Below are 24,974 nucleotides of genomic sequence, written 5' to 3' on the forward strand. Positions count from 1 at the left end.
AGAAAATTGTATTTTGGAGTTTGTACTTTATTATACACTAAATCAAGGTTTACGGTGTCTAATTAAGGGCCAAATAAGGTCTAGAAAGTAGTGAAACTTTTCATTCTAATATAATTTCAATCCTATGTTAGCAAGAATATGATTTAAATAGTTTTACATTAAGTAGCAAGGCCCACAGAAAGAGTATTAAAAAAATCAGAAGATCTCTTTGAAGAACTATTTTAGTTTTCCTTTATAAGCAGACAAAAAAGATTTTCATATTAAATGCCTCATGAAGAAGTGCAGCCTTGGTTTCAAGCTTTCAATGAACTAAAACAATAGAGAAAATTAACAGAAGATCTAAATAGGATTTTTTAAATCTCTTGTTAAAGTTGAAGCTGCATTTATTCTTAGTGTTATCTGCAGATCCTATTCTGGCTTTTAAAAAAAGAGATTAAAATCAACTCTTTTCTACATATTGATTACATTTGTTTACATAAAAGTCTGACGAAAAGGGTTTGTAATAACTCCCTTCACCTTCATCACCTTTTTAATGTTTTAAAAATTAAATTATATCAAAAAAAATATAAAAATGTGTGCTCAGAGAGAGGATTTTGGAAGGGAGACTGGAATAAAGGACTCTGGTATCAGAAGAACTATACTATGTATTGCTAGCATGGGCTGCTACGTGTTGGTAAACTATTTCAGTATTACTTGGGTATGTGCTTTAAGGTCCTTGATACATTTTCCTAGCTGCAGGGGTTTTTTATCTTTTTTTCACTGAGGTTAGCAGCTGTTTATTAGAGAACGGCCACCTTGACCAGCATGGAGAACAGCTTTTCTGATGTGGTTTTTCTGAAAGCAGAACCCCCAAAGGCAAATTCATGATCATTGAACCAGCACAAGGGATTTCCATTCAAAAAATCAGCGGGTATTTCCACTTTTTCTTAACAATTAGGCCTTGAGTGACATTATAAGTATGACTTAGAGGAAAATAAAATATCATGGCATACAGGACTAAGCTTGCATAATTACGTAAGAAATAAAAACGTACCTTGAAAGCAATACATCACACGAATCTGCCTTGTTTAAACAATGCAAAGATGGCCAAAGAGCAATACATGGGCTAACAGCTCTGATATTAGGTCACTGTTTGTCTCCATCTTTTGTAATGAAATGAGACGGGGGGATGTTTGAACATCCTATTCACTCCCGTCTTCATATCTTTATCCATGATCTGGACGAGGGGATTGAGTGCACCCTCAGTAAGTTTGCAGGTGACACCAAGTTGGGCGGGAGTGTTGATCTGCTCGAGGGTAGGAAGGCTCCACAGAGGGACCTGGACAGGCTGGATTGATGGGACAAGGCCAACTGTATGAGGTTCAACAAGGCCAAGTGCCGGGTCCTGCATGTGGGTCACAACAACCCCATGCAGCGCTACAGGCTTGGGGAAGGGTGGCTGGAAAGCTGTCTGGCAGAGAAAGGACCTGGGATGTTGGTCAACAGCCGGCTCAATATGAGCCAGCAGTGTGCCCAGGTGGCCAAGAAGGCCAGTAACATCCTGGCCTGTATCAGGAACAGTGTGGCCAGCAGGAGCAGGGAGGTGATGGTCCCCCTGTACTGGGCACTGGTGAGGCCGCACCTCGAGTCCTGTGTTCAGTTTTGGGCCCCTCACTACAGGAAAGACATGGAGGTGCTGGAGCGTGTCCAGAGAAGGGCAACGAAGCTGGTGAGGGGCCTGGAGCACAAGTCTTATGGGGAACGGCTGAGGGAACTGGGGCAGTTTAGTCTGGAGAAAAGGAGGCTGAGGGGAGACCTTATCGCTCCCTGCAACTACCTGGAAGGAGGTTGTAGTGAGGTGGGTGCTGGTCTCTTCTCCCAAGTAACAAGCGATAGGACGAGAGGAAATGGTCTGAAGTTGCACCAGGGGAGGTTTAGATTGGATATTAGGAAAAATTTCTTCACCCAAAGTGTTCTCAAGCACTGGAACAGGCTGCCCAGGGAAGTGGTGGAGTCACCATCCCTGGAGGTATTTAAAAGACGTGTAGATGTGGTGCTCAGGGACATGGTTTAGTGGTGGGCTTGGCAGTGCTAGGTTAACGGTTAGACTCGATGATCTTAAAGGTCTTTTCCAACCTAAACAATTCTATGATTCTATGATCTTCTTGTCAAGTGCATTTTTATGTAAATAGAGTTTTGTTAACAAGTCCAGTGAAGAATATTCTCTGTCACCAAACACCAAAGCATGAAATTTCAACACACGAAGAAATGCTGGTCATTAAGCGTTTCAAATCTGTATGCGGTCACAAATAACAACATGCAGGCAGCACACACATCAAATCCACACAACGGGATCTGTGCCTTTCTATTAAACCAGCATTTGGGTACATCACTGAGCTGCGTGGCCAACTTTCGACAGAAAAAGCAAGTGGAGAGATTCAAGGGTATTCTCAGAAATACACTTTGCTAAATGACTAAGTTGTGCTCACGTAGAAGATGCATTACCTAACTGAGTTAACTACATGAAATGTCCGAGTTTAAAAGCAGCAAACACAAACCTTTCTCATGAGCACAAAGTGTTGAACTTGCTGTTAAACTACCACTGTAAAAGAGTAATTCCTTGTACTGTGTATCCTGTACAATAGATTTATATCTTCCTTTGCCAAAATAATTTGTATTCGTGTCTCATTCTTAGGAAATTATCACCTTGAAAAAAGGATGAGACTTCGCTATCCAGGAGGCAGCAGTCCTTACAGAGGAGCCCCAAACAGTTCCAATTTTGGCACAGAGAGTGAAGTCAGACCCAGCTGCAGACATCAACAAAGCTGGTTATTTGGATTTATTATTATTGCTTTGCCTTGTAGCACTGTGTCCTGAGACCTCCACTGAGACCACGGATTCTCAGAGCAAAGCCTGGAGACTATCTGAACGCATGGGAAAGGAGTGTCACTGAGACAAGAAACAATCTGAAGAAAGAAGACAGACAACTGAAGGGAAGAAAAAAGCATTATCTCAATTTAACGAATGCAGACCTGAGGTACAGGCAGACTCCAACTTCTCCAGAGTGGCAGCACACAAAGGTTAATTGTATCTCAACTCTCTGTCCAATAACTTAACATCCAGACTGATTCTTTCTTAAAGTGAAATCAAGAAGTACGAATCTCAGAGTAGCACTAGCAGAACAATGACAAATTTTCTGGATGACAAGGACTGATAATTGCTCCTGACACTTGTTACAGGCTGCCAGAAGTCTTCCAGCTACAGTTATGTTCAGCATCACGGCAGCACAGTGCACCTTTGGAAAAAATCAGATACTCTTGATTGTAATTTCTGGCAAGCAAGCAGGTGAATTAGCAAACTTCCATCACAGTTAGCACTTCTGGCAAATCCCTACCCTCAAAATTCAACCAAAAGCACCAAAGACATCGGAAATGAATCATTAAATCGTCTTAAAGTGACCCCTCCAGAACTGCTGGATCCCAGCACACGCTCTGGCTATTGCCTATCAGTTGTGGTTAGACAACTCAGTATCAAGGGCTGGTCCCTTTCAGGTATTTCACGTTAATTTATAAGAAAGGGAAAAATTGATGTTTTCAGAAGAATAATATCACTGAATCACCTTGCTCTTGCAATGGATGACCACTAAGATATGTGAGTATGTATCACAGCATCACTCCCATATCCTGACTTCTTGAAACTCCGAATTTCAAAATTAGCAGACACGTGTTGGTACAGAAGCAAGATATCACTGATAAATCAAGTAGCTGATGACAAAATTTTGTTTCTATCAGAGTGCTTATTCTGTAATTTGGGAAAGAAACACAAAACTGCCAGTCCCAAGCTACAACATATCTCAGATTTGAAATACCCATCTCTTTCCTTAGTACAACCCCCAGGATATCCTAGCTCCCTCAAACTTGTTCCCCAGCAGATCTACTTATTCGTATCTCTCTATCTCCCTCACCTTCTCTTTTTTTTTTTTTTTTGGCTAATGAATATCACACATTCAAGAGCTTTTTTTGGGGGGTGAGGGGGGCTGCTGCCTCTTTGTGTGCACACTTGTGGTCAGCAGCAATCTGTGAACAGTAACATTTGCTTGTGTAGCCGTGATGAAACGACTACATGTATTGCAGTTTGAGATTTCACTGTGCATCCCTTATCAAGCACACTGGGGCAGACACCTGTTCCATATTGAAGTCCGCATCCTTCTAACCTTAAGGCCATCCAAAACAGCCAAAACTTAAGTTTAGTGCAAGCCTGTCTGCTGCAGTCACCCCTCCCAAATGTAGCACTGATACACTTCTTTGCCTCTTTCATATCCATCTTTCAGAACATGGTTTAGTGGGCATGGTTGATGGTTGGACTTCATGATCTTGAAGGTCTTTTCCAACCTAAATGATTCCATGATTCTATGATTCTATGATCTTCTGGCTGCCAAGACACAGGATGACACTACTGCTTATCTGTTTTTCATCATAGTTTGGAAAACTCATTACTTTCTCCAACATCTAGAAAAGAAAGAGCTAGACCAGCACAGGAGAGTCAAGGTTTAGTTCTGCGTTAACTACATTATTATTGCGTGACAATCTTTAACTGTGAAAATAAGGTTCATACTGTAGCCAAATGGGGTCTTCTACACTGAGAAAAAAGGGCAGTAAAGAGCTGGATTTGCTCCTCTTCCACTTTCCAGCTGTTTCAGAGGATGTAGGATCAGACAGTGCAGGATCAAGGCAGAGACTTCTATGCCACCTCCATAGGATTTAGATGCTGTTTGCCCTCTCCCCTCCCTTTCCATTGCGCCACTGAGGAAAACGCAGAGAGGAACAGCCAGATCTTCCAGGTGGTGGGATCAGTGCTAGAAGTGGCCAAGCAGGCCCTTGATACCAAAGAGTGCGGGGAGTAAAATAAGACTGCCTACCATTGTGTTTGCTCATCCCAAATGACACTATGCAGCCTATGAGATTATGCACCTATGTGGCTTATCTTAAAGACTGGAGCAAAGTTTTCTAAATGCTGTCTCCGATACTACTATATATAATATGCATGTGCACAGCCACACACACACACATACCAGGGAGATCACACACTGCCTGAGGACCGAAAAGTTATCCCCACCTGCCCGAGTGTGGTACTGGGGAAAAACTACAGAAAAATATCAGGAAGATTTCCCAGCCAAGAGCAGCTGCTGATTCAGCAAAGCGGGGACCTTTACACTTTCTATGGTTTTGATTAAGGTCTCTGCTGTACAGTGATCTCTTTGCCCCAGTTGTTCTCCTTTCTTCTCCCCTGCTCAGTCTTTTAGCTGTTCTTGCACCCTCGCCTCAAACTTCAACACCCTTTACTCCTTTTTCTTTCCATTCAGCTGATTCCTTTCAGCTCCATTCTTCACCCACCCAAAAAGCAGAGACGCCACCTTTAATTAAAAACAAAAACACACAAACACAGACCATTCCCTCAGGCACTGAGCCTGCACAGATTAATATGTACATGCACACAACCTCCAATATGTCAGGCTGGAGATGACAAGGCTGGACAGACGCAGGGGACGTGGCACCCTGCCTATAAACCTTGAGACTAACACAACATTTAGTGCCGCCTTACAGCTGATGTACTTGTGCTCTTTATACCTCATCTCCCTTTTGTCTGCTTACTTTGTTAGGAAGGTAAAACTCCTGGTGCGGGGCCTTTCCACAGCCCTCTGTCATACAGCTCCTGTGACAGCAGGGGCCCTTTCCTAACCAGAGGAAGCACTCTTCTTATAAATAGTAAGGTTAAAGCAAATTCCAAATATTCAAAGGCCTCAAAAATTCTGAGTTAACATAGCAAATTATTTTGAAAAATAGTAATTTGCATTACTACGATCAGGTTTACGAACTCTAAGATGTGGCTGAGCCAGGTTTCCAAGTCCTCTGCTACTAACAAGGAGGAAACCTAACCACCGTCCTTCCTGTTAAACCAGACCAGATCTCTTACATGGACCTACCTTTCAATGAGAAGCTTAGGGACAGCCCAAGAGTAGTTAGGTAATACTATAAAATGCTGATTTTGCTGGGAACGTTGAATTCAAATGCACTGAGGTGTCCAGTTCCTTCTTCGGCCAAGCTACCTTGTGTTTCTGGATGCTCTAGCTGCACCATCTGAGCCTGCCGAGATCCAGGAAAGCAGCTCTCCCAAGCCCCAAACATCTGAACCTAATGACTCAGACCCCTCTCTTCACAGTCATGAGGCTGGCTCATGCTCCGAGCATTTCTGAACCTTTGTATTTTCTACTTGCCTTCTATTTATTTATTTTCACACTGAAAATAAATGTTCACCTCCTCCTGATTTGTGTGCTTAACCATCTCCAGTTCAAACCCAAAGTGAAACAGACACATAAATACACAAGTCCCAGGTCTGCTACCAAAGGATCCATCACTTTTCATTACTCAATTCTCAGTGTGCAGAAGTGCTATTTTACGCTTGTTCTGCACTAGACGAAAAAGCAGCTGCATCACTCACAGCCGACTTCCCGGCTCCCATCCCAGCTAATTCCAGCCTTCCCCTCACATCTCTCCCCTGTCATACATTCCTCCTCTGTCTGATCCCCACAGACCTGCCTATATGCCCTCTGAGTCCAACTTTTTGTGCCTTAAGGGATGTGTACTTTCTTACAGTTTCTCGCTCACTTGCTGCCTACTTTCCCCTTTCCTGCTGTCCCTCACAAGGCTATAGCCTGCATTCTCATCTTCTCCTCTCATTTTTCCTCTCCCACGGCAACTAAGCAACCATAGTCTTTCTAGTGAACAGCCTTGCCAGCACAATGCAAAATGCCGACCATTTTGTAGTCTTTTCTCATTAATCTGGTGGTTACCTTGTAAGGACATTTAAAACACCTTAGCTAGCACAAGACTCAGGATTAACACAATAAAATAAAATAAGGATTTTATCAAACAAAGTATCTCATTTTCATTGATGGCTGTTTAATGATAATTCACATTGAAAAGGTACTGCTTCTCATGTGGAGGGAAACATGCTTTTACCTCAATAGCCATAATTTTATTTGAGAAATAAGAGATCCCTGAAGGAAAGACAGCGATCTCAAAAATCCTGCAGGAGGGATCTGGAGAAAGTGGCAGGCTGTTGCACAGGTCTGAAAACACAATCAGACCCATCGACTGAGCTGAAGCTTTTGCCATTGCTCTCTATGTCCAGCAATGAAACCCGGATGGCCCAGGGACCGCTTCCAGCTGAGGAAATACCCACCCACGATGTGCCCGAGGGATCTCTGTGCCGGTCAGCCACAGATACCACCGCCTGCTCCCGAGCTCCCTCCACTCCCTGCTGCCCACTGCTGCAAAACCTGGTTTAAAACAGCAACCAGCTTCCCACGCTTTCCCCCCTCCTGAAGACAAGGAGGGGTACCACTGGACTTCTTCAATAGTAGCAGACACCTGTGTTTAGGCAACGAAATCCCCTCCTGGGAGACACAAGCACGATTTCTGTGCTGTCACCGTACCTCCAGGGACAGCCCAGACAGACCCTCAGCCACAACTGGGTAGTGTTTTGTATCTCTGAAGACCGACCGCAGTTCGTCCTCTTATCAACATTTTATGAACTGAGCATGACATTTGCACTGAACAACACTGCAGTTCCCTTACAGTTTTGCAGGAAGCTCACCTTAAACAGATATGCGATTTAATATGTATAAAATGGCTCTTTAACTCAACTTGATTTGTCTAGGATTTTCTTTTATTACTAGCATGATTATAATGCCTGGAATGAGAAAAAAAAGAAAAAACCTAAAATATTAGAGATTGAACTCTGATGTACTGGATATATTGTATATAATAGGTATGATATATATGTAATATACATCAGTGTAACCATGACGATTTAAACATCTGGAAGGTAAGTAAAGTTGAAAGCCTTACTGAAAAATATATTATGAGATAAAGACACATGCACCATAAACTGGCTTAGAATTCAGCTGGGAAGCACCACAGTATTATGGAGCATAATTTGATCTGTCTTCTAGTGAACAGACAGTAGTAGTACTTCTCAGGTTTACAAAATGTAACAAAAAATATTTGGGGAACTAATAAAAAATAGGAGGCTGACGGCCCTGGGGTGCAGCTCTGAAGGACAAACATCTTGATATCAAATAAGAAGGGCACAACTTCACAGTCTAAAAAACTGCAGACTGGTAGATTCAGGCAAACTATGGTAACACACAGCAAAAAAAGCTTTCCCGTACTCTCAGTGGCCTCAGCTTTAGCCTGGAGGAAAAACTACTTTTCCTTTTCCTTCAGGGAAAACACTTTTAATTTTCTTGTTCATTCAATTCTTAGCCTCTGACAAGGGAGTCAAAAGGGTGGCAGTTGCTGAAGTCACTTATTGATTTTCTTGGTTTATTTATGAATGCCAGACATGCAAGGGCCTGTCTTCAAAATTTAACACCTGGTATTTTACACCATTAAGTAAATTGCCAGGAAGATTAGTTCCTTTCCACCTCTGAAACTTTCACATAACAAGCGAGCTGCCCTCGCAGAAAGTTCATTGAACTTTGGCTTTCATAGAAAGCTCTCAAATTTAGGGCCCCTCCGCTAAAGCTGTACGTGGAAGTTCCCTGTCTTCTCCACTTTAAGAAGGCTTTCTTCTCTGGTCTCAGTTGACCTCCATTTCTCTACCAGTACACAGGAAGGAAAGCTCCGCTTTAGAATACATACAGTAGGAAGCAGAGGGAAAAGTAAAAAGGCACAGTATGAGATCAACAGGAGGGTTTTCAAGGGTAATCCCATGTACAATATGTTGCAGTAATCCAACAGAAGGTGACAGAAACCATGAATCACTCTGACAAGGTCTTGATTTCAGAGAAATATGGCAAACACTTAAATGCAGACAGAAAAAAGCATACTTGACCATAAATTCTGCAAGGAGAGAGCTGAAAGCATTGCCAAACTGCAAACCCTGTAAAAAATAAGAGGACAAACCCCCTCCATAATAGGAAGCACTACTGTTGCTGCTGTTCTCCTCAAGATTCTTCCCTCATATTGTTAACTTCATTAATTTTACTTTACCTCAAGGAAACCTTGGCTTTTTTACTTCTGATCCCATCCAAGATAAATACCAGGAAAGAAAGAATCAGCTGACCTTGGTTGGATGAAAGAGAGCACTGTCCCATCTGCCATGTAACTAGAACTCCCCAGCTCCTTTTCCACATGGTCTGTTTAAACCCGTTCAGACAGCGACAAGCTTAGAACTTGAAACATCCTCACCAGAAAAAGGGATGTTAGAGGTGAACAAACCTGTAAATATACTGCTGATTCCCTGAACTGGTTAATCCAGTCCAAATGGGTCCTGCTGAAAGTTATTTTACAGTGAGTGCTATAATTGTTTGAAATAGACTTTTTTAAGGGAGGACATTTTGCTTTAAGCTTATTTAATTTTACAAAAAAATTTGCAAAATACATTATGAAGAGATTTTGCTTATAAACATGAGAGCTTTTAAATTTAAAAACTACAATCAACATCAAATCATTTAAAAACACAAAATACAAGAATCATAGTATGTTAGTGAGGTTCTATATTCTTAAAATAGATTTCTCATTAAAAAATCAATATCTAATTTTGCTCTGAAATATAAGAAAAATGTACTGTGCATTTAATCTCAAAGGAATTTACACACTTTTTACATATACACTATCAGAATCAATTCATATAACTCTGCAATCTCCACCTCTGAGTGAATACACTTCCTTTCTATGAGTGTATTGAAAAACAGCTTTTTGGAGAAAATAAAGGAAAACAAAATACACAATTAAGACTGCAGGAAATTAGGGGTATACAGAACAAAAAGTAATTTAAAAAAATACAGATACAGCTTTGAGCAGTGAAAAGCAGGGGGGGGTGCAGAAGTGTAGGTAGCCATGCCTTGGCTTCACTCTTCGGAAATTTACTTTCTACGTAAAGCTTGGGGAGTAACTGAACAGTTACTGAATGAATTTGAGAAAAATGTGCTTCTTTCTGCAAAATACAAGACTTGCAGGGACGTATCCCATCTAAACGGACTCAGCAACACTTAAGTCTTACTCCAGTTAACAGATGTGCTTACAGTGACACTTGTTCCAAGGCAGAGATTCACCAAAGTTAATCAAACTCAGCAGAGGCACAGGACCACAGCAATACAGTGTTTTGCTGGTCCATGGCAGCAACCTGTTCAACTGTGTCACCTGTCCCCACGATATGACTGCAGGTAAAATTGTTCCCAATTTTCAGCTCCTGATCAAATCTCGCCAATGCACTTTGCATATTTTAAGGAATGCTATGCAACATAATGTTGCAATTAAAGTCCCTAAAACAACTTGTACATATTTCCGTACAGCTTGGTTCCATATTCTTAGGCACAAGCACACATACACATACAAAATCTCTTCTAATTCTCATCCATAAAGTGCAAACCCATTACCCCGATACTTTGCAGGTGGCATCCAGGGCCAAAATCAATACAGTTAAAGTAGGATGATCTAGAGTTCTCATAAATTCTGTCCTTTCTTCTCAACTGCCTAGCCTCATGCACCACGCACTCCATCAACCAGCTGCCTTCCTGTTCTACATCCACAGCTAAAAACACATAGACAGCAGAACATAAAACTGTATCGCTGAACTTTGTCATGCAATGTCAAAATTTTTGCAATAAATAACAGTACCAAGGAGACTTATCACCTCAAGTAACTAAAATACTCATAGATTGTTCATAACCTTTTACTGCTCAAGCTTTCACATTATGTTTTCATCTACATCTGTGCAATTTCATTTAATCAGTACAAAATTTAGTCTCCTGATGTCAAATGTCAAAATGACTCTTAATACTGCAAATATGCAAAAGTGCAATGACTTTATTTTGAAAATAACTTCATATGAAAGGCTAATTAAAAACCTAGAGAATAATGAATATAAGTGAAAAATTACTCCAACTGCTTTCTTAGTACATGCAAGTGCTAAAGAAATTGTGTAAAGAAAAGATATTAGAAAGCTCAGACAACTACGATGTCTGCTTTTGCATAGGTCTTGATGCTTTTTCCAAGATCAGTGGAATCATCAAAAGAAAACAGTTATACTAACAAATCACGGCTCGAAACACAACTAAACATACTCAATCATCCAGTTCCAAAATGGCCTTTTGTTACATGAACTGCTTCATTGTCATTTCTCTCAAAATTCCTACTACTAATCATTTGATCTGTAGAATACTTCCACATGATTAAGACATACCGATGCAAATAGCCCGCAGTTAAATCTGTTTGTATAGTATAGGACTGTAGGTTTGCTAAATATCTGGAAAGAGAATTGATGTATCAATATAAAAATTACAAAATCATAGTTTATCGATAGGATTTTAAAGCCTTCACAGTACATTCAAAAACTTTAGAATTAATATATATTTTACAAAAATGTAGACAAAATCTTCATGAGCAGTGGCTACAAAATTTCTAATGCTTGCTAGGCTCATAGGCCAAACTAGGTTTGTAAAAAAATGTAGTATCTTTTATTAGACCTGCTAGCGTAAGATGTAGACAGAATTTGGGGTACATAATTTCTTTGTTTGATCAATTCAGAGTATGCCGTATTGGTAACCAAGAGAAACACTTGAGAAGACACTGCGCACTTCGGTCATTCAAGCATGTGAAGACTTCCATTAGCAATTCTCAGACCAAACAGAGCTCTCTGTTTCTTGCTAGACGAGTAGTAGACTTTTTCTCTGCTTCTTGCTAGACGAGTAGTAGACTTTTTCTCTGCAATATAACAGTACTCACACTAAAATAGCATGGTTGGGCTGTGTTCCATTCATGAGCAATGTCCTAATGAATTTCACATAATGAAGTTTAAAAAAATAACTCTCAGTTAAGGACCTCAAAGTAAATAACTGTATTTTGATGCAAGGCATTTAAACCACCACTCTAACTAGAATTTGGTGTTTATCTAAAGCCCAAAATACAGAGAAAATTAGTCTTTGGTTACACCCCAGATCCTCAAAAGTTGAAACAGCTAGTTTGCTAGATCCACCACTGTCACCACTAAAAAGTGCAGCTCTATCTGCTAGGTTCACCCCTGATCAAAAAGCAACTTTCAGGGCATACACTGATCTTCAGTGATTCCAAGATGGCTTCATATACGAAAGACAGACCAAAAAATTAGGAGATTTCAAACACTACCCATTTTTATTACAGATACCTGAAAGAAACATACACAGGCAGACACTCTCCCCTATCTTCAATAGTATTAACAATGCTTATCATAAGCAAAGTGCACAAAGTCCTGACACTGAAAATAAGGCACACAACTGATGTGAACAAACTCAGAAATGAGTGCCAACATAGATGTTCTAATTCACTCTAGAACTGTCCGGAAACAGCTATTCATCGTGCCATGTCTCTTCATGCCTCTGAAGTGGCAAGTGTATGAATGGTTTTGTGCGTGTCATTATTCTGAAAATGGCAACTAGCTTTTCTTGCCTCTGTAACAGTGCCAGAGAGTATATTTGGAACATGGCTTTCTTGTTTAAAACTCTCTCTGGACATAAGTATCTCATATGCAATCAAATTTTGAGGATGATTACTTCAGGATTAAGTATAAAGAATTACGACGTTACCCTATCACATTGTGCAAATTGTCTTACCTAAGAAACTATTAAAGCAAACTTATAGTGGTATTCTTTTCTGCTGTTTGTTGTGAAAACCAAAAATAACTCTGACTAACATTTGCTGCCTAGATTCCAGCAACACCATAAACATTGCATAATATTTTACCATATCTGTGAAGTATAAAAGAAGGGATAAAACAATTGTAATTCTTGACAGATGCAGAGATCTGATAAGCTATCTGCATCCTTACAGATCCAATATATGGATCTGACCGGGGTAAATCACACAGCCCTGATCAGGTGTAAATCACTCCAGTAATTCTAAATTATATGCAAGTATTTCCAAAAAACAGAATGAAACCACTCTGTGTTTGTAACTGATTACATTGGATTTTCTTATATGTTTTATCACCACTGGGAATTAGAGTCAAACTGTAGGCACACAAGCTTTTTCCACCAAAACGTAATTGCATGCCAGCATCTATTAATTAAAACTGGTAGGCCCAGGGGAGAAGAAAAATGCAGCGGGTACCAGTGGGTAGAGTGAAGAAGGTAAAGTTGGGTAGAAATTATAACTGGCTCTAACTATTGGCAACCAAAAATAAAATTTCAATTTTGTCATTTTCCACCTTCAATAACGCCTGCCTCCCAAAAAGCCTGAATACAAGGTCAGCAGTATTTTTAAATAGCCCTTTCTTAAGATATTAAGTTCAAGTCTTAAAATGCTTAGTAACCGCCTGATGAAGGAAGCACGCTACATGTTTGTTAGTTGCTTTCCTGTATCCAAGGTTGCAAAAAATTCTTCACATGAGTCTTCAGAAATAAAAGGGCATTGACAAGACTGAGAATTTCAAACCTCTCTTAATGTTGTTCTCCCTCTGCTATTTTCCAGAAAACCAACCAACGGGAGGGTACCCTTCCCTTCTAGAGAAGAGGTCTCTTCTGCATAATTCCTTTTAAGATCTGGGTTTATAATAACTCTGTACTTTGAGAAGTTCCTGCGCAGATATCATGTTCTTTCACCCAGTCTTTGTCTTCACCCTTCTGCAGGGCACAGATAATGCCCATGAATTTGTAGACTCACAGACTACTCAGTCAGAAAGTATTAGTGCAAAAGCAAGGCATGAAGCTTTGGCGGCTTCTTATATCAAGTGGAGAATCACGTGGGAAGACGCATACACAGAAATAACGCCCTGTGCATTTCAATAAAACCACTGAAACTGGGGTCAGAAAAAAGCTCTGGACAAAAGCTTACACTTCAGACCTTCTGAAATCTCAACATATGCCAATCTGAAGCCTGTGTCTAGAACATGGTAGGGATGTTTATTACTGCCTGTCATCCCCTATCACCTCCCGCTCTTCTATAGTTTTTGAGGAGATTCCTGTGAATCTGCTATTGTCTGCTGACAGTCTCCGGCTCCTGCCTTGGCGGTGAGATGGCCCCCCAGTAGGACAGTCAATGACTGTCTCATAGTTGCCTTACCGCGTGACTGTGTGCAGTTGTGAATACATTTTGTCGGTATATAGTCGTCTCCTTGGACTACTCAGTCCACCTTCCTGCTTAAAAATCACTATCAACTCTCTGAATTTCCCTGCAAGTCATGAAAACCCTCCTTGCAATTCTGAGGTCACCACAGTTGTCTCCTTTGATCAGGACATCCTTCTGGCCACACCTGCCCTCTCAGAGTGGTGAAAACTTGAAGCCTCAAATGCTGTTAAATTCTTTCTGACGTTTCCATTGGCCAAAAGGCAACAATAGTTTCTGCACCGTTCAGTCCTCTCTCTCCCTCTCTGAGGGCCTTGGACAGTAAAGAGGAAGGGGCTGGAAGCAGTGACCACAAGCAATCCTCCCCCTGAATGATTCAGACTGATTTGACAACACATTAGATACTGGTCTCCCTCTTAAGCTTTAAAACATTCAACAAAGGGACATGTCAAGTCCAGCACAAGGAGAGGAATAATCCCATGCACCAGTACATGCTGGGGCCAACCAGCTGGAAAGAAGCTCTGCAGAGAAGCAACTGAGGATTCCTGGTCAACACCAAGATAAGCAATGAGCCAGCAATGTGCCCTTGCAGCGGAGAAGGCCAACATCATCCGGGGCTGCACTGGAAAAGCATTGCCAGCAGATCGAGAGAGGTGATCTTTCCTCTCTGCCTCAGCACTGGTGAAGCCACATCTGGATGCTAAGTCTAGTTCTGGGCTCCCCAGCTTAAGAAAGACATGGACACGCTGGAGCAAGTGCAGCAAAGAGCCGCAAAGACAGTTAAGGGACTGGAGCACGTCACATGAGGAAAGGCTGAGAGAGTGGGGACTGTTCAGCCTGGAGAAGAGAAGGCTCAGGGGGATCTTAACAATGTGTACAGATCCCCTGTGGGGAGGAGTAAAGAAGACAGACGCAAACTCTTCTCAGAGGGGCCCGGTGACAGGACCAGAAGCAATGGACACAAACTGAAACACAGGCGGAGCCATCTGAACATCAGGAAACACTTTTTACTGTGAGGGTGGCTGAACACTGGACAAGGTTGTCCAGAGAGGTTGTGGAGTCTCCATCCTTGGAGATATTCGAAAGCCACCTGGACACGGTCCCAGGCTACCGGCTGTAGGTGGCCCTGCTCTGAGCAGGGGGTTGGACTAGACAATCTTCAGACTCCTGCAGTCCTCCAGGAGTAAAATCGTTTCACCATGGGTTTGTACACTCAAGTGTCAGGATCAGGGCTGGCACTGCCAGGGAGAGGTGCAAGGCAGTATTCAAACAGTCTGTCTGGGTGATTCTAGGGACGTAAACCACCCACGCACACAGCAAGTGACCTGCACTCTGTTCCCTGCTCCATCACAGAGCCTGAAACACGGTGGGTCCAAACCACTTTAAGTACAAAGGAAGAAATAAAGGCTTTCAAGCAGCAGAGGTGAGGGCATCCTCCATTCCTCCTGCTCCACTGCACAGAAAGTGAGATTCATGGGACCACGGAAAGAATAAGCAAGAGAGAGTCTGACTCGGAGGAGGGAGTCTTGGTATTGTTTATCTATTTTAGCCTTTAATTCCTTGGTGCCAAATGCACAATCAGTTCCCAGAACTCTCGATTCCTCCTTTGTCTTCTCAGTGGGATTAAAGATAGGCTTTAAATTCTTTATCCTAAAGATAGGATAAAGACAGAGTTCCTCATGATGGCTGCTTGACTCTTGCTTTTATTTCTGCAAAGTGGCCCAGTTTCAACAGAAGGGATGAAGAATGATCCTACCTCTCCCTTCCCTACTGCTTATGGAAGGGCAATTATCGTCAGGGGATTTACAGCATTCAGGCTAAGAAGGTCTTGGAACCCTACTTCCTTATTTTGCCCATAAGCACTATACAAAATAAGGGTGGCAGCAGCTCTCACTGTGTTTTGAGCAGTATTCAATGTTTTCTGACAATGTTAGGTGTGGTCCAAGTGTCAGAAATGGAGAGGGAAACAAACTGCCTCCAGGAAACTGGTTAAGAGCACATGCCTCCTGGCCAATCTGTTAATCTTCAGAGTTACACAGCTAGCAGTTCAGGCTGGAAGCTTCCAGGTGCACACAGGAAATTACATAGGCGTTATCTTGCAATCTCTGAAACAGAGATTCTCACCAACTGCAAGTGACTTCAGGATTTGGCAGCCCTGAAAAGTGAGAGGCTCTAACATCCCTGTTAATTCTAGAGACCTGAATTCTACTAAAATCAAGTTTGTGTACCACACTAGATGGTCAAAATAGGGTGTTAGGATCAACTTCTCCCTAGTTATTAACTGCCACTCTCATGGCAAATCTTGAAATAACTCTCTTAAGACCTGGGAAGGTTTCAAGTTCCTGCTAGCCTCTCTGCTGAAGCTACTCTAAGAAACTACGAAGAACCTCCTGTGTCTTTGAGTTAAGTTTCCTACTCTTGCCACTACCTTGGCAAACAATCTCCTTCAGTCTTGTTAAACCCCATCAGAAGGGCAGTAAGAGCTATTGTCCCCACTTAAACTTGCTCCATTAAATGACTGCCGTGGTAACTAGGAACCTTCTTCTAATTTCTGGCCAAAATTTGTCTAAGGTTGATTTATAGCTGTTCCCCCTTTGATAAGATACTGTTCAGCAGGGGTGGAGAAAAGTACATTGGCTGTCCCAATGCATGGTCCTTTTGGGCTGTGAGAGTGCACAGAAAAACAGAACTGGAACTCAACTAGCTGTGTTCACAGCTGCCATGGTTTGCACTTAGTACTTAACTAACCCAATGAGATAAGGCACACAACTGCACATAAGCAAACTTCAGCTTAAGTACATAAATGTAAATATATATAGTTCTGTGATTTGTCTACGACTGAAATTTATTAACTGGGGTTGTTTCACGTCAAGGCACCCTATACCCACAAACAATATAGTTGTCTCAGGCTATCTAGTGTTTGAATGTACACTTAAAACTATTTTTCCTTTAAAATGTTTTTTGCCCCCCATTTTTGCAAATGATGGTTTGTTTCTCTCTTCAGCCTCACTGAAAACTTTCCCTCTCACACTTCTTCACAATTTGTTAGTCACATCAGTCACCTGTAAGGCAGCATCTGGACTTCAGGCTAGACACATCAGCCACTCAACACGAACCTCTTCCCTTTCAGCTACAGGAGTACCTACCATGTAAAACAGGAAAAAATGCCTCCAATGTGAATTAGTCTGCAGAGGAGGCCATGGCACATTCTAGCACTGTCCTATGCAAACATTTATTCATACAGGAGCAGCAGAAGCTTGGGTCTGTGAGGCCAAGCTCCAATTAAGAGTTGCTAGAGACTACAGTCTTCAGAGATACCCACAAAATCTGGCACAGCCAATGTGAAACAGGGAAAACAAGAGTGGATGAGAGTTGAGCCTACCATGGTAAAGACCCTCCTCCTCAACAGACTGCTCTCCATGCTGCAGTCAAAGGTGTGACATGCAGGAAGGTGAAGCTCTCCCAGCCACAGAGGAACAAAAAGGCAAAGCTCTGAAGCCCGAAGAGGAGATCATTCAGCTGGGAGGGAGGAGGACCTGCTTCCTACTCCTAGCCCTCTGGGTATTTGAAACTTCTCTGACTTTTAAAAAAGGCTACATTAACAACCCTGGGTAACCAGAAGCGTGCAGCACGAGAGCAAGACAGCTCCTTTGCCAGGAGAGCTCTTCTTAGTGGGCTTGACATTGAGTTAGGCTCCTGGGCCCATAAAGTTTTCATTCTTCTCTGTATGGGGAGCCAAACTGTTTCCACTAAGTTATAATGTAACCGCACTCGTCTAGGACACAATTTCTTCAGGCCAATAAGTGTACGGGGCTTAGGTAACCGCTTCCTAACTGCCAGGCTATTACACCTAAGGTAGCTGAAAGCAGTAATACTGCCTGTCCTCTACATGTTAGGAAAGCGGCCATCGCTGTGACAACAGCACTTGGAGTTCAGCACTGAGTATCGATAGGCATTATAGTGGTACTGTATTAGCGTCAGGTCTTTTAGAGGACTTAAGCATATGACTACGTAGTTTGTGACTCCCAAACAGGCTTAGGTGCAAGACAGAGACCAAGCAATTCAGCAGCCAAGACACTCACATGCTCTGGTCCTATATGCCCCGGACACACAGGAACACACAGCTTCTCAGGTGCACCATTACGGAAAGATTTTGTGGACTGCACTGAAGGTGCCTCAGTTTCTACTTGGTGCCAGGTAAGCACTGACGTGCTTATGTGGATTTGAGTCTTCAGTGCCATACACCAGATTGGGACCACGCTTCACTGCACAAAGGCATAGATACGCTCTCAGGACTACCTAGTGACACTGCCCCTATTACAGCAGGAATGCAAAAGCCATCCTTGGATGTAAAGGCAATTTCAAGGCAATCAGCTAACAATGTGTTCCTCATGCCAAGGTACACCTGTTCACAAAAAAAGCAAAAGGAGGAACCTTCACAAAAGCCCTAACTCCTCACCACATTGCTCCAAGGTATTCAACAGGTCACAGGACAGCAGAATGCTCCCCTTCCCCAAACACCACACACAGCGGTTTGAAATCTGATATTGGATGGGTGAGGGGAGGTTGAGGTCTCTGCCACTGACCAGGTACACCTAGAAAAAGAAAGTCAAAAGCCAGTACAAGTTGCATGCCTTTATCCTAAGGGTGTGACAAGCTCCATTAGCCCCAGACTACTGAAGGAAACTCAGCGGGCCAACAAACTGACAGATAGGGCAAGTTCCTGGAAAGAGACAAGCAGGTGGTTTCAAACCGAAGCATGCATTTCTGTCATTCTCCAGCGCAAGCAGCAAAAGCATCACGTTGTCCGTAGTCCTGCTCCCTGTCACAGTGCCCTGCTCCCAGGCTGGCACGCTGCAATACGCGCTGATGTCAGCATGAACTGGCAGAGAGGGTTTACAAGAAGGCTGTTAGCTCAGAGTCAGAAACAGGGCTCAGGAAGACAGAGAGGTACAGACCCGGAGGAGAGGGACACAGCCTCCTTACCGATGACCCTCATCTCTTCCACTTCTCCTCAAATCCATGCAGTCTACTCACAGAAACACCTCAAATTCCCTTGGATCCACAATTTTAAGACCATCGTGTGAAGAATACAGTAGTTTAACCGATAATTCTTCCTACAGTTTTCTGCCATGAGGAGTGCTGGAAAGGAAAATTACAAGTACTGTTTTGGAAACTTTTATTGCTAACGATCAGGACATCCAGAACAGGAGAGAAATGCTGCATCCTTTTTAGCCCTTATGATTCATGAGACAGCACGCATCCGGCTGCAGGATTGAAGGTAGCATAGTTTGCAACACAGATCAGCTTCACTTCCAGGGGACATCACAGATTTGCATGTGGGTGTTACAGACGGAAACATTTCTCTGCCAGGTGGTTTTAAATGAAAACCGGTGGCTATTCTGCTGAGACATGGAGATCACCAGAAAAACTTTTACTGAAGATAATAGGAAGGGATGGTGACGATATCTGACTTTTATAATATAGCTGTGTCATCTGGATAGCACCGTTGCATATTTGTAACAAACCTCTACAAAATTATGGAAGTAAATTCTTGTCTCAACATCCAATCTTATAAGGGTTACTCTCTGGAAAGATGTGTCTAACTCTTGTCCCAAAAAGGAAGTGCTCAGCATACAGAAAAGGCAAACAATCTCAGGCAACCTAGTGGCTCTCTAAGAGTCGAATCATAATCCATATGAAAACTGTTTGCTGTGACCTAATTTTTGAAAACCAACAATACAGCTAAAGTGAGTATACAGGTTTGTAAGTTTCCCAATGTATTTTCTATTAATTTCCGGCTCTTCATTTAAAGAAAAAAAGTCTATTTAAAATCACAATTTCTCAGACCAATCGAGAGCCTAGACTGTTATTCTCATGATTTGAAAGAACTGTTGTAAGGAAATAAACTTTTTAACTTGGGTATCACAAACCTTTGAAGATAACATAAAGTAATTTCAAGTTGAATTCGCAAAGCACAATTTTTGACCTCTTCTAAAAACTGTATTTAAAGTGTCTTAAATTCATTTAGTAAAACTGCTGAAGATTCCCATAACCTCACAGAAAAGGAAGCATCAGTCCAGAATTCAGAAATGCCAATACAAAAGAAGAGCAGAAGAAAAAAATGGGGAAAAAAAAGAGGAAAATTTATCCTCTACCCCATGTTAACAAGAACAGGGCTGAGAAATTACCATCTGTACCAACAAAAGTTCATTCTCGCAGTGACTGTAAGATTTATAGTACTGCTCTACCACACGATCACAGAACCAGTAATCTTCTTCACGGAATAAAAGCTAAATATTTATAGGGAAGTAGCTGTGCTGGAGGACGAGGAATGGGAGAAGGATAAATGTAGTTTAGAGCCTTGGAGCTACTCCTTTAATTTTCTTCTGATAAATAGAAACCGAGGAGGGATCCTTCACTTAACGTTTTCCCACACTGACTAACACAACGCATTTTCACAGAACATTTCTCCTCTCAACCACCCCACCTCCAAGACTAGCCACACCCCAAGCGTAAAGAACAGCAACGGCAAACTGAACTCTTCGTCTTGGACTGAGATCCAAACACCGCGGTCCCGGCCGGCTCCTCGGCGATACGCAACGCTAGCAGCTGGGCCTCGGTACCCGCCGCTGCAATCACCTTTAGTAGCCCCTGTAAAAATTCAGAGCCAGGCACCGACGGGAAGGGACAGAGACAGCAATATAGTGAAAGGCTGTCCCAGCTGCAGCACGCACAGCGCGCGGGGCCGAAGTCGGGAGCCTGCGGGGGTTTGGTCTCTCCATCCGTCAGAGAAAGCCGCGGGGAAGAGCTGGCACCCGCATGGCTCAAGTGGGTGTTATTTCCGATGCTGCCAAGAGAAATACCCAGATCACATCACACCTCCAGAGCGTCCCTTCCAAGCACAGGTGTATGCAACCAGAAGACCGTGAGGTAAGGATACACCTCCCCTGGCAGGGAGGGTCTGGGTAACGTCAGAGGTTTGCACTAGTCCAGTCACCTCTCCTACCGTTTCCCCCCCAGAGCGAACAGGCCTGACGGGTAGTCAGAAGAGGAGAAACCCTGATTCTCCTCCACAGGCCACAGCTTCAATCTGTTTATTCTCACCACTCGCAGCAGGCAATTTGGTAACATTACGTTTGAAGCCTCCTATTGACGGAGGAGGCTAGAAAATGTGGTCACATGTGCCGTTTGGCAAGGATGGGGGGGGGGGGGAGAGAGAAAAGGTCCACAAGAGGCTGTGGGGACCTGGTCGCCAAACATGGCACCTACCCACACCCCTCCCCGCGCCGCCGGCAGCGGGATAAACCCACTCCCCCCCCCCCCCTCCGTCCCGCCGCCACGCACGCTTCCCCTCCGTAACGAGAGGCGCGACTAATTGCGTTTATTTCCTAATTACGACCGCCCTGCTGTCCCCCACAGCGAGCTGTGGACCTCCCGGGAGCGGGCGACGGGCGGGCGGGCGGGCGAGAGAGAGAGAGAGACGGCGGTTGGGGGCGCGAGGCGGCGGCGGGAAGACGGAGCGGGGTGGGGAAGCGGGGAGGGGGGGCGGGGGGCGGCCGCCTCAGCCCCGCGGCGGGCGGTAGCGGAGGCCGAGCCAGGCGGGGGCAGCACGGCAGCCGCGGAGGCTCCCGCACGCAGGGAAACCCCACCCAGCGGCCCCTCCTGGCAGAGGCGGGGTTCTGGGGACCCCAAAGGAATCCCACCTCGCTCGATCCCCCCCCCGCCCCAGCCCCCCAAACCACCACCGACCACCGCCGCCTGGCCCCCGCGGCGGGGTTTCCGCCCGCCGCTTTCTGCGCCGCTGGCTCCCTCGGGGCGGGGAGGGCCCGCCGTCCCGCTCCGTCCCGCCGCGCCGGGCTCCTCCGGCAAGGTCTGCCTCGGGAGGAGCCGCCCGGGGTGGGGGAGGACGGCCGGAGGAGGAGGAAGTTAGGGGTCGGGAGGGGAGCGGGGCTCCGCAGCGCCGGGTCCCCGCTGAGGGGGTCCCCGCGGGGCGGCCCGCCGAGCGGGGCGAAGCCGGCCGGCCCCCGGGCACCGGCCGGCTCCCGCGGTGGCAGCGCCCCGCTCCCGCCCGCCGGCGATCGGCGCATGAATGAGTGCCTGAATGAATGAATGACTGGCGTCTGCTTACTTGAGGATGGCCTCTTCTTTCTCTTCCTCTTCTTTCTGCCGGTCCATCACTGCCATGATAATGTTCCTCTCCTCCTCTGTCAGGTGGCTCAGGTCGGGCAGCTCCTGCATCGGGGGGGGCACCGTGGGCGGGCGAGGGCCGCGGGGCCCCACCGAAGAAGACATTTTCTTTCCGCCGCTCCCTTACACCTTCTACCTTTGCACGGCCAACCCAGCCAGCCTCTCCTCCGCCCCCTTCACAGTGTAGTCCTCCGAGCAGCAGCAGCCGGCAGCTCTCTGGCAGCAGCGGAGGAGGCGGAGACCCAGCCTTTCATGGTTGCTTGCATCCACCCCGGCCCGGCTGCCGCTGCTGCCGCCGCCGCTTTGCTGCTTGCTCCCTTTGTTTCCGCAGCTTCAGGGAGCTCGGGGGCTGCCGTGCCGCCGCCCGCAGCCCATCCTTCCCGGCGGTGGGTGTGCGGGGCGGGGGGTGCCGTGGCGCGGAGGGCTCCCGATCGCCGCTGGCGGGCTGCGTGAGGGGAGGGCGGGCGGGGGGGGGGGGGGTAGGCGGTACGCGCCGCGGGCCGGCCGGGAAGGGCGGGTACCGCCGCCGCGATGCTCCGCCGCTGCGAGCCTGGCGCTGGGCGGAGGGAGCGGGGGGGGCAGGGGCCGGTGAGGCGGAGTCCGGCGCTGGCCTCCGCTGCCTCAGGGGCGGCAGCGCTGCCCGCCCCTGCCGCTGCCTCTGTCCGCCGGCTGCCCGCCCTTCTCCCCCCGCCCGCCCGCTCGTCCCGCGCGGTCACGGCCGTTGTTCCCGGCACCGCCGTCCTCCTCACGTTCTCCTCCAGGTTCCCGCACCCGCGGGTCGGGGCCGGGAGCTCGCCCGAGCTCCCGCCGAGGCTGCCGTCTCGCCCGAGGCGGGGGGGGGGGGGCCCTGCGGGCCGCCTGAGGGCTGCCTGAGGCGCCGGGGAAGCCCTGGGCTCCCGGTGCTGCCGCCGGTCCCTCGGGCGAGCCGTGCCGGCTTCGGCTCCAGCTGCAGCCCCCTTGCCTTGAGCCAGCGCTGTCACCACCCGTTCCTTGGCGTCCCATGCTTCAGCACTTTCTTCATAGGCTGCTTACACCCAGTAAGTGGCACCCACGCCGCGGTGTGTTCCCCCCCCCCCGCCTCCCGTGGGGGTGGCGAGTGCTCTTAACTCTCCTTGTCCGACAGACACGGCTTTTTTCACTGCTGTGACCCACCGGGAGCGGCCGTGAAGCGTGCCACGGTGCCCACTGCTCAGCTGAGGGGGTAGCGTGCAATGAAAGGAAACATCACTTCCAGACAGAGACAGCTTCCCTGTCAAAGTCTGATCTGCCAGCTCTGAGCAACTTGGGGTTGTTGGGGAGCTGGTAACGAACACAACAGCCCTTCCCTCCAGGAGATCATCTGCGTGCGATCCGCTGGCCAGAAGCTCATGCCGATAGCTCTGAAGGGTCCCTTGCTCAAACGCGTGCCTGTCAGGGAACGAAATCGTTCAGGCTACTTGGAAATGCAAAGCCGAAATACAGAGAAAACTGCACTTTCAAATAAAATGTGAACTGCCACTAACACACGCTGACACTCAAGACCTCTCAGTCACGCTTCTGCCGAGGTCACAGCATGGAAGCAGCTCTGGTTTCTAGAGAGATCGTCTGATGGGCACGAACCAAAGGAAAAAAATCTATGCTGGCAGTGTTCAATGCTTCTTGCTGCCAAACTTGCCGGGTTTGGAATAGGGAGAGGGACCAGCTTTCAGCCAGCCACGCTAATACCTCTCACGCAAATTCTGAGCGCTATGAACCTTCGTGACCCTTTGAATTTGAGAGGAATTACTGTGGCCATCTGCTTGTGTCCCCCCAAGAGATTTTCTGCAGGACACAATTTGATAACACAAATTAAAAAGAAAAAAATAATAAGCACTACAGTGACCACCAGGACTTTTGAGTCGTAATGTCCAAGTTCAGCTCAGAAAGTGAAGTCTCTCAACTCTTCCAGCACATGAAGGAAACTGAAACTTGAATGACCGACAGATGGCTCAGAAGAGATTAAAGTGGTGTTAATAAGCAAAGCACTATGAAGGGCTGGTAGATATCATAATGTCACACTCAGTTAAAGACACAGACCCTCCGCTAACTCATGTGGTGATTTGTCCCAGGGCCTGGCCACGTTATTACTGCTAGATGTAATCCTTCTAGCTAAGTACTAACAAATCAATAAAATCACTTCCCGCCATCTGCGACTGGCAGGGAAGATAGCCTTCATGTTACAGGCTGATGCTGAAGAATTTTTCCATTCATTACCAACAGGCAAAAGTATGGCAGCCACCTCAAAACAGAAGGATGCAAGACTGAAAAGAATAAGATGATGAGAAGAAGGTGAGGTACCACCATATGTTTAGTATTAGAAACAACTAAAACATGACGTGACTGGAATAGTAATACTAGACACCATGATTATGTTGTTACAAGTATCCATAGGTAGTCCACACTCCCTCAGACGATTTAGGCCTGCACATGCCACATAAAAGATGTAGCTCAAGTAACTGCAAGAACTAATTCACTAGAGCAGTGGCCCTAGTGTTGAAGAGTTGCTGCTTTAAGCCCCGCCTAAACAAAATATTAAAGGTCTATGACCGTAAGACCCAAGTGTCTCTAAGATAATTTTATGAAGAAAATATTACATGAGGTTAAGTTATCCTGCTCACCTTTCTGCCTATTAATTACTGACACAGTCACGTATATGTCTGTTCTGTATTATTGTGTTAATTA

General features: G+C 45.3%; 1 protein-coding gene across 42 annotated transcripts in view; it reads right to left on the bottom strand.

Moving 5' to 3' along the window:
• Positions 1–22,719, bottom strand: part of RIMS1 (regulating synaptic membrane exocytosis 1) — a 341,727-nt gene extending 319,008 nt beyond the window's left edge. For 16 of the 42 annotated variants that reach the window (XM_052781726.1, XM_052781737.1, XM_052781774.1 and 13 more), the window contains exon 1: positions 22,216–22,716. In XM_052781726.1, the coding sequence (XP_052637686.1) occupies positions 22,216–22,379 (164 nt within the window). In that variant the 5' untranslated portion in view covers positions 22,380–22,716. Of the gene's footprint in view, positions 1–22,215 lie in introns of all 42 variants that reach the window. The other 26 variants (XM_052781766.1, XM_052781753.1, XM_052781755.1 and 23 more) reach the window with 5 other exon arrangements.
• Between the last annotated feature and the right edge of the window lie 2,255 nt (positions 22,720–24,974).

The sequence above is a fragment of the Harpia harpyja genome, chromosome 3 (genome assembly GCF_026419915.1).
Source record: "Harpia harpyja isolate bHarHar1 chromosome 3, bHarHar1 primary haplotype, whole genome shotgun sequence".
Taxonomy (NCBI): Eukaryota; Metazoa; Chordata; class Aves; order Accipitriformes; family Accipitridae; genus Harpia; species Harpia harpyja.